This window comes from Chiloscyllium plagiosum, chromosome 11 (genome assembly GCF_004010195.1).
Source record: "Chiloscyllium plagiosum isolate BGI_BamShark_2017 chromosome 11, ASM401019v2, whole genome shotgun sequence".
Classification (NCBI taxonomy): domain Eukaryota; kingdom Metazoa; phylum Chordata; class Chondrichthyes; order Orectolobiformes; family Hemiscylliidae; genus Chiloscyllium; species Chiloscyllium plagiosum.
In genome coordinates this window covers 92,734,811-92,745,046 of record NC_057720.1, presented here as the reverse complement: position 1 = coordinate 92,745,046, position 10,236 = coordinate 92,734,811, and the positions used below count along the sequence as shown (strand labels likewise).

Sequence of the window (10,236 nt, the reverse complement as noted above, 5' to 3'; positions counted from 1 at the left end):
CATCTAAACTCTTAACACTATGGTACTCCCAGTCTATGCTTGGAAAGTTAAAATCCCCTACCATAACTACCCTATTATTCTTACAGATAACTGAAATCTTACAAATTTGTTTCTCAATTTCCCTCTGACTATTAGGGGGTCTATAGTTGGAAAGTTAAAATCCCCTACCATAACTACCCTATTATTCTTACAGATAACTGAAATCTTACAAATTTGTTTCTCAATTTCCCTCTGACTATTAGGGGGTCTATAGTTGGTCTACAATCCCAGTAAGGTGATCATCCCCTTCTTATTTCCACCTAAATAACTTTCCTGGATGTATTTCCGGGAATGTCCTCCCTCAGTACAGCTGTAATGCTATCCCTTATCAAAAATGCCACTCCCCCTCCTCTCTTGCCTCCCTTTCTATCCTTCCTGTAGCATGTGTGTCCTGGAACATTAAGCTGCCAGTCCTGTCCATCCCTGAGCCATGTTTCTGTAATTGCTATGATATCCCAGTCCCTTGTTCCTAACCATGCCCTGAGTTCATCTTCCTTCTCTGTTAAGCCCCTTGCATTGAAATAAATGCAGTTTAATTTATCAGTTCTATCTTGTCCCTGCCTGCCCTGACTGTTTGACTCACTTCTGTTCTCAGCTGTACCCGTCTCAGATTGATCTCTTTCCTCACTGTCTCCCTGGGTCCCACCCTCTTCCCCCCACCTTACTAGTTTAAACCCTCCTGAGCAGCTCTAGTAAATCTCCCTGCCAGTATATTAGTCCCCTTCCAATTCAGGTGCAATGCATTATTCTTGTACAGGTCACGTCTACCCCAGAAGAGATTCCAAAAATGTGAATCCTTCTCCCATACACCAGCTCCTCAGCCATGCATTCATCTGCTCTATCCTCCTATTCCTATCCTTACTACTCTTGAAGACCTCCTTTTCAAATTCCTGCCTAACTCTCTGTATTTTCCCTTCAGAATCTCATCCTTTTCCCTTTCTATGTCGTTGGTTCCAAAGTGTACAATGACCTCCTGCTGGTTCCTCTCCACCTTGAGAACATTCTGCACCCTCTCTGAGACATCCTTGATCCTGGCACCAGGGAAGCAACACACCATTCTGATTTTTCACTGCTGGCCACAGAAACGTCTGTCTGTACCTCGGGCTAGAGAGTCCCCTAACACAGTCGATCGTTTAGAACCCGACATACCTCTCATTACATTGGAGCCAGTGTCAATACCAGAAACTTAGCTGCTCATGCTAAGTACCCCTGAGTTTCCATCATCCCCTACATTTTCCAAAACAGCATACTTGTTTGAAATGGGGATAGCCACAGAAGACTCCTGCGTTACTTGCCTACCTCTCTTACCCTTTCTGGAGTTAACCCATCTATGTGACTGCATCTGTGACTTTTCTCTCTTCCTGTAACTGCCATACATCACATCCCCTTGCTGTTGTAAATTCCTCATTGCCTCTAACTGTCATTCCAACCGTTCCATTCGATCTGATATGATTTACAACCAATGACATTTATTGCAGATATAATCCTCAGTAACCCGTAAACTCTCCCTAAACTCCCACATCCGACAAGAAGAGCATATCACTCTACTAAGGGCTATTTTTGCTTCTTCCAATCTGCAGACCCAGAAAATAGCCCCGTCTTATTCCTCTACAAAACACTGCTTCAGGCTAACTCAATACTTACGGCTTATATTTTTAAGTTTAGTCAAGAAGCATATCACAATAAGACATATAATCAAGAAAGAACCCACTCTACTCACTACTGCAGACTTACAGCAAGGCCCCAAGGCCACACTTAAAACTATTCACTTATCTGTCTCTGGGCTGTGACCTCTCCCAAACAGATTTCTCCAAGATCATCACTGTTTGTTAATTTTCCTAGATGCACTCTGATATCCAGTGACACATGAATTCAACAGCAAAGGCAGTAATTGTGCAGGTTCACTACTGTGTCAGTTAGCAGTGTGGGTATCTTTCTCTCTCTCTCTCCCCTGCACTGACCCCATCTTGTGCTGCCTTTGGCTGTTCCTCTCCCTTTTAAAAGTGTCGTCGTTTTGAATTTTTTTCTCCCAAGTTCCAAAACAACGCAACAACATATAAAACAGTAACTGGTAGTACAGAACTTGAGTATTGCTGAAAAAAGAAAAGTTTTATCAAAACTTTTCATTTTTAATTTATCAGGACAATTTGCTGAGAAATACCAATGCAAAGGGAAAAGTAACAGAATAAGAGGAAATTACTGATTGGTAGAGGTGTTGCCATAGGAAATGTGCCAGTTAATGCAGACTGACAGTTAACTGCCCAGGCTTTGTTTAAATATTAAACCTGGCACTTTGATTCTGAGGTATGGCCTTGCTCTGAGAAGTGAATCAGATCATAACTGTCACTTATTCTGCTCATTTGAAACAGATGCAGTGCATGCACAACGGATAGGGCCATGTGTTTATCTAGGTAGCTTCAAGCCTGAATGACAGCTTAACTCTTATTTAGCAAGTGTTTAATTGCATACTCGCATCTAATGCTGGTCACTTTACAGTGAACTTTACAAACAGGCTGGTTTGTTATTGTCAGTACATTTCTTATTGATTATCTTACAAATTGGTAATGTGTTATATAAATTATAGATGTTAGGTATGTTGGCCATATTTCCAAAGCACTATAGGATCAGATCAAATAGCATATTCTTTCAGTTGTCTACAATTGTGAATTATTCTGGTGAATAGAAGATGAAAAGTGTTGAGAAAATTTGTCTTTTTTTCCAGCCACACTCAAGATATCAAAAGCATAGAGAGCCTACAATTTTGACTCAATGTTAATGCCAGTTTGAGAAATAATTATGAGAGAAGCACGATAGCTGGGCCATTTCCACTGGAGGAGAGAAGACTGGGAAGATATGTCAGGCCTTGAGAATTATTTAAGGTTTTGATCAAGTGAATAGAAAAAGACTGGGGAATTGCAGAGGAGTAGTACAATTTAGGGTAAACAACACGGGAGTTGCAGGTAGGTAGGATAATGAAGAAGGTGTTTGGTATGCTTGCCTTGGTCATTGAGTACAGGAGTTGGGAGGTCATGCTGTGGTTGGTTAGGCCACATGTGGAATATTGCACGCAATTCTGGTCTCCCTCCTATAGGAAGGATGTTGTGAAACTCGAAAGGGTGCAGAAAAGACTTACCAGGATGATGGCAGGGTTGGAGGGTTTGAGCTATAGGGAGAGGCTGAATTGACCGGGGCTGAGGGGTGACCTTTATAGAGGTTTATAAAATCATGAGGGGCATGTGTAGGATAAATAGACAAAGTCTTTTCCCTGGGGTGGGGGAGTCCAAAGGTTTAAAGGTGAGAGGTCAGTGGTTCGCACTGCTGCCTCACAGCGCCAGAGACCCGGGTTCAATTCCAGCCTCAGGCGACTGACTGTGTGGAGTTTACACATTCTTCCCGTGTCTGCGTGGGTTTCCTCCGGGTGCTCCGGTTTCCTCCCACAGTCCAAAAATGTGTGGGTTAGGTGAATTAACCATGCTAAATTGCCTGTAGTGTTAGGTGCATTAGTCAGGGGGAAATACAGGGTAGGGGAATGGGTCTGGGTGGGTTACTCTTTGGTTGGGCTAAAGGATCTGTTTCCATATTGTAGGGAATCTAATCTAAGAGGGGCAAGATTTAAAAGGGACCTAAGGGAAACTTTTCAGGCAGAGGGTGGTACGTGTACGGAATAAGCTGTCAGAGGAAGTGGTGGAGGCTGGTACAATTACAACAACTAAAAGGCATCTAGATGAGTATATGAATAGGAAGGGTTTAGAGGGATATGGGCCAAATGCTGCAAATGGGACTAGATTAATTTCGGATATTTGGTCAGCATGGACGAGTTGGACCGAAGGTGTCTGTTTCCGTGCTGCACATCTCTGTGACTCCATGACTCTAAGTCATTGGCACTACTATGTTTGGGAAGTTCTGTAGCTGGGTGAAAGTGAGGACTGCAGATGCTGGAGATCAGAGTTGAAGAGTGTGGCGCTGGAAACGCACGGCGGGTCAGGCAGCATCCGAGGAGCAGGAGAATCGAAGTTTCGAGCATTCCCGATGAAGGGCTTTTGCCCGAAACGTTGATTCTCCTGCTCCTCGGATGCTGCCTGACCGGCTGTCCACATTCTGTAGGTGGGATTTTCCTACCTCTCCCATCACTGAGTTCCAATCACCTTCTGGCCTGTCCTGGCGTCAGACTGGAAGTTGTCAGGCCACAAAACGTGGCAGCCGAGGTAAACCATTCTGCCCATTGAGTTCTCTGCACCATTTAAATGAGATCACAGTTGATCTGATCATACTCAACTCCAGTCTCCTGCCTTTTCCCCATAACTCTTAACTCCCTTCCCAATTAAAAAATCAGTCTCAGCCTTGAAGGTACTTAATGGTCTAACCTCGACAGCCACTTGTGATAAAGAATTGCACAGATTCACTCCACTCAGAGAAGGAATTTCTCCTCATCTCTATCTTAGACAGGAGCGCCCTTATTCTAAAAATCTGCCGTCTGGTTTTGGACTCTCCAACAGGAGGAAACAACCTTTCTGCAACTGCTCTGTCAAGTCGCCTCAGAATAGAGTTGGTTTCAGTAAAGTCGCTTCACATTCTTCTATATTCCAGGCCCAACCTACTCAGCCTCTCCTCATAAGACAGTCTTTTCGTACCACAGATCAGCCTCCAATGTCAGTCTACCTTTCCTTGCAGAAGGGCCCCAAAACTGTCCACAGTATTCCAGCTGTAATCTGACTGGTGCCTACTAGAGCTTTTCCTTTCCAAGACCTCCCTGTTTTTATACTCAATTTCCTTTAAAATAAAATATTCCAGGTGTGGTTTGACTAGTGCTTTGCATAGTTTCACAAAACCTCCCTACTTTTATACTCCATTTCCTTTGAAATTTAGCAAACAGAATCAAGGAGAGATTAGGTTGAGGTGGACAGGATTATAATGGGTTTGGATAAGAGAGACAAGGAAAAGCTGCTCCTATTGGCTGATGGTTCAGGGACTAGGGGACCTAGATTGAAGGTTTTTGGTCGGGCGATACAGGAAAGGCAGAGGAAGGGGTCATATGAGGAAGAACATTTTCTCACAGCGAGTGGTAATGACCTAGAACTTTGGATAAAGTGTAAATTTCTCTTTATCTACCAACTCAGCCTCTGTGCTTCAATTTCCCACATTCTGAGCTCAGATCTGGTCTGACCGCAGCACATTGCATTTCAATGTTGAAATGAGGTATGTTCCTTTCGCTCACATCCAGACAGAATTCTACCCTTACCACCTACTCTTCTCAATGAAAACCAGCAAGGTTTAACTCTTTGAAGTTTGACTAGTCATAACTATTTAATTTAGAGCAGATGTACAGCACACTCGAACTCATTTTTTGAATAAATATCAGCTCCTCGTCTTTCTATTAAAGTACATACTGGAACCATCTGATATGAGCACAAGCCTGGGGCCTACCTGTCCCCGGTGGGAATGAGACCTGCTGAGACTTGGGGACCGAGAGAGCCGCCCATCCCGGGGATGGTGCTGTGGATACTGAGCACGTTCTGCTGAGGTGCATAGGGATCGATCAGGTGACAGCAAGTGTTTCCTTTCCTTTGAACGGCCTCTGTCCAGGCTGTCTATATAAGGGATGTCCACTGTTCGCAGCCCTGTGAAAGCGAAACACATCTCTGAGAACACAAGCTCATTCCGTTCTTAAGACTGCGATTATGATAATAGTAAGTACATCAAGGCAAAGATAACTCAAAACAGTCCAAGCCAGCATGGAACAGAATGCTAAGCCCAGCTAAGGGAAGGAGTGTGGCGCAGAGGCCCAGCAATAATCGCATTAGTTGTCACAAAGTCTGGGGGAATTAAAACTGAAGCCTTTTTTTCTGGAGCGTTGGAGGCAGAGGGGTGACCTTATAAAGGTTTATAAAATCATGGGGGACAAGGTAAGGCGAATAGCCAAGGTCTTTTTCCCAGTGGAGGGGAGTCTAAAACTCGAGGGCTAGTTTTAAGATGAGAGGAGAAAGATTTAAAAAGTACCTGAGGGATAACATTTTCACGTGGGGTGGGGGGGGGGGGGGGGGGGGAGGCAGTTCATGTATGTAATGAGATGAGTTGCCAGAGGAAGTGGTGGCGACAAGTACAATTGCAACAGTTAAAAAGCATCTGAATAAGTTGATGAATAGGAAGGGTTTAGTGGGATATAGGCCAAATGCTGGCAAATGGAACGATATCAGATTGGAATGTCTGATTGGTATGGATGAGTTGGACCAAAGGCTTTGTTTCCATGCTGCATGACAGTATGCTCACCTTGTAAAGGCCTCGCATTTGTCAAAAGCATTCAGAGTAATACTTGGAACTGGCCTGATAACAGGCTCTATTAGGTTTAACAATGTGTCAGAATGTTTTTCTCAAGCACATGCCTTTTGAGTTTGTTTGAGATATCCTCACCCTTTGTTCTCTCTTTAAGGACAAAAGGGTGAGGAGATCCTCTTTAGTGGTTACGTCTTTAAAAACAATCAGCTGTGAGTTGTGTCATCCATGTCAAAGATTCATGGAACTGCAGTGAATGCATTCAGAGTCCTTCAGGGCCTGAGTAGTTGCTGATAGACCTCTTCAGATAAAGATTCCACCCATCTTGCTCCTGTGGGAGCACAACCCTCTGGATTGCCCTTATTATTTCTTCTTTGCTGTTAAAGTCTTTGAGGAAAGAGTCAGCAGCCATAGTCTTTGATTCCTCCATCATCCATAAATGATTTCCTGTGTTCTGCCAAAGTGCAAAATGAAGTTTTAGTGCAGGTTGGTTTAGAAAAAAATGACATTGAGTTTTCAAAATGGCCTTCAGCTCATCACTTCTCTTTGTCCGAAGCATGCTGGTCAAGGGAAAACTGTCCTTGAATTTAACGTGCATGGTCGTGCAGTGTCATTCCAAATTCACCTTTTTACTTCTTGACACACCTTGGTGACACATCAGGCAAATGCTCTTGTCTTTTACAGTTGTGAACAGAATTTGTTTTCCCATTCTGTGTGGAAGTTGTAAATCTCTGATTTCCTTTTAGATGGTCCAGGTTCATCATTCACCATCGATAGCCAGGGATATGTTTTTATGTAGCTAAGATAAAGCCAAGCAAACACTAGCCTAGAACTGAGATCATACTTAGGGTTAGAGACTTACATTATACGTGACAAACCACCAAGAGCATAGGCTTTTTAACCAGCTGTTTAAACTAGTGATGGAGTCAGAGTCATACAGCACGGAAACACGCCCTTCTTCCCAACATTTCCATGCTGAACAGGTATTCTAAACTGAACTAGTCCTATTTGGCCCATATCCCTTTGAACCTTTCCTATCCATGTACCTGTCCAAATGTCTTTTAAATATTGTACCGTACCGACCCCCACCGCTCCCTCTGGCAGCTCGTTCACCACCCTCTGTGTGAAAAAGTGGCCCATCAGGTCCATTTCAATTCTTTCCTGTCTCACCGTTATACCTATACTCCCTAGTTTTGGACCCTGGGGAAAACACCTTGGCTATTTACCTTATCTATGCCCTTCATCATTTTATAAAGCTGTCACCCCTCAACCTCTTACGTTCCCAAGAAAAATATCCCAGTCTACCCAGCGTCTCCATATAACTCAAACCCAGCGGTCCCGGCAACATCCTTGCCAACCTTGTTTGCAGCCTTTCCAGTTTAACATCACGTTTCCTATAACAAGGCAACCAGAATTGAACTCCAACATAAATTTTGCACTTGCAGCCAACCATGACTTTTTTTTAAAAACAGGTCGAGAGGCTGCTTCCCCTTGTAGACTGTGCTGTCTCTCTGTTACTAGTCACGCTGCAGGTAGGCACCTGGATACACATCTCCGGAACATGTCTTGACATTGCTGACTGCATTTACATGCGGAGGAACAGGAGCCAGTCACTATTGGTCAGTTTGTTTCCAGGTCCCCGGGTTAGCTCATGTTGCTCATATAATGGATGTGGATGCAGCAGCATTCCCAGTAGCTTCTCTTTGTTCTGCATGATGTTATGAAGTTGAACTACAGCATGTACTGTACCTTTAAGAGAGAGTGAATGCTGGTCGGCACAGAGAGCTTACAAAAGCAGTCTCAGAGTGTACTGGAAAAATGAAAATATTGGGTGTGAAATGGAAAGCTGAGTTGGTTGCTGTTTTGACAACAGTTCGAATTTGACCAGTTCAAATTATAGAGTCATAGAGATGTACAGCACGGAAACAGACCCTTCGGTCCAAATCGTCCATGCTGACCAGATATCCCAACCCAACCTAGTCCCACCTGCCAGCACCCAGCCCATATCCCTCCAAACCCTTGCTATTCATATACCCATCAGATACTTTTTAAATGATGCAGGAGAAAACGGGGATGCTACAGATCAAAGTCGTGAGTGTGGTGCGGAAAAGCAGAGCTGTTCAGGTAGCATCCGAGGAGCAGGAGAATTGACGTTTCGGGTCCTGATGGAGGGTTTATACCCGAAATGTCGATTGTCCTGCTCCTCGAATGCTGCCTGACCTGCTGTGCTTTTCTAGCACCACCCTCTCGTGTTTAAATTATGCCCCAGGATATGAAAACCCAATTGAGTTTGAATTTATTGTTTTGCCAACATCGAACCAATGAGACAATTCGATGTTGGGGATATCAAAAAAGGTAGGGATTTTAAAAATCAGACAGAGCAACTACCATCAAGAGACAGAGAGAGAGAGAGACCCAAGACATTGAAACACTTTCTATTTTCTTTTTAGGTTAGATTCCCTACAGTGTGGAAACAGGCCCTTCAGCCCACACCTCCAAAGAGAAGCCCACCCAGACCCATTTCCCCTACCCTATATATGTCCCTGACTAACGCACATAACGCTATGGGCAATTGAGCATGGCCAATTCACCTGACCTGCACATCTTTGGATTGTGGGAGGAAACTCACACAGATACAGGGAGAATGTGCAAACTCCACACAGACAGTCGCCCGAGGCGGGAATCGGACTCAGGTCCCTGACGCTGTGAGGTAGCAGGGCTAACCACTGAGCCCCCGTGCCATCCATAATGGTACCTTTTCACAGTAAAAAGAAAGAAGACGACCCAGGGAGAACTTCAGCCGGAAGAAGAAAGACACCGAAGATGACAACGGCCGTGTGGTTTCGAAGTTAAGGTGATGTAATAAGTGTCTTATTAAAACTGCATATTGTTGTAGGGTTGGAGGCAAGTAATACACATTTCAGAGAAAGGGGTGCTCAGAGTTGTGAACAGCTGTTCAATGTTCACTTTTAGAATTAAGGAATAAATTGATATTATTTTAGTGGAATTTGGGTGTTCTCTGTCACTCATACTTTAATAAATGACGGGGCAGGGTCAGCTTTTCTGGGTGTTTGGTTTAATTAGCAGACAGGTCCACTGCCATGTTGGAACAATAAAGCTCCGAGTTCCGTGTATGGGAGTATTTTCAGGAAGCAGAAGTTACGTTGCAGCATTACAATTTTCGTGTGCTCAGTTTAGTGTAACGTAGGCAGTGTATGAGGGATTGAGATTGACCAATAGACTCAGTGATTGATGGCTTGAACTAGAAAGACAAGGGCAGTGTGCAATAACCCAGCCCATTGGTGGGGAATAACTTATCCCTCATTATTTCAAAGCTTACTGAATTAACATTTAAAATTTTGTCTCGTAACTCTCTCCCTCCTCCCGTTTAAACTTAATATTGAATTAATTTACATTGCCATCACTGTTTGCAAGATTGTACCATTTGGTCATGTTTTATTTTATTCACTGACAGGGAGATTTCAGTTATCAGTAGGAATAATAGGGTGGTTATGGTAGAGGATTTTAACTTTCCAAACATAGACTGGGACTGCCATGGTGTTCAGGGTTTAGATGGAGAGGAATTTGTCAAGTGTGAACAAGAAAGTTTTCTGATTCGGTATGTGGATGTACCTACTAGAGAGGGTGCAAAACTAGACCTATTCTTGGGAAATAAGGCAGGGCAGGTGACTGAGGTGTCAGTGGGGGAGCACTTTGGGCCCAGTGACCAAAATTCTACTAGTTTTAAATTAGTGATCAAAAAGGATAGATTGGATCTAAAAGTTGGAGTTTTAAATTGGAGAAAGGCCAATTCTGAACCAGAAGGGCACCAATATCCTGGGGGGTAGGTTTGCTAGCTATCTTCGGGGGGGGGTTTAAACTAATTTGGCAGGGGGATGGGATCCGGACTTGTAGTCCAGCAAGTAG

The 10,236-nt window shown here is 43.8% G+C and overlaps 1 protein-coding gene across 1 annotated transcript in view; it reads right to left on the bottom strand.

The window, feature by feature from the left end:
• The window catches only part of LOC122554082 (probable voltage-dependent R-type calcium channel subunit alpha-1E), a 50,025-nt gene that overhangs the window by 13,072 nt on the left and 26,717 nt on the right, over positions 1–10,236 (bottom strand). Inside the window, exon 4 of the mRNA XM_043698535.1 lies at positions 5,464–5,657. Within this exon, the coding sequence (XP_043554470.1) occupies positions 5,464–5,657 (194 nt within the window). The remainder of the gene's footprint in view (positions 1–5,463; positions 5,658–10,236) is intronic.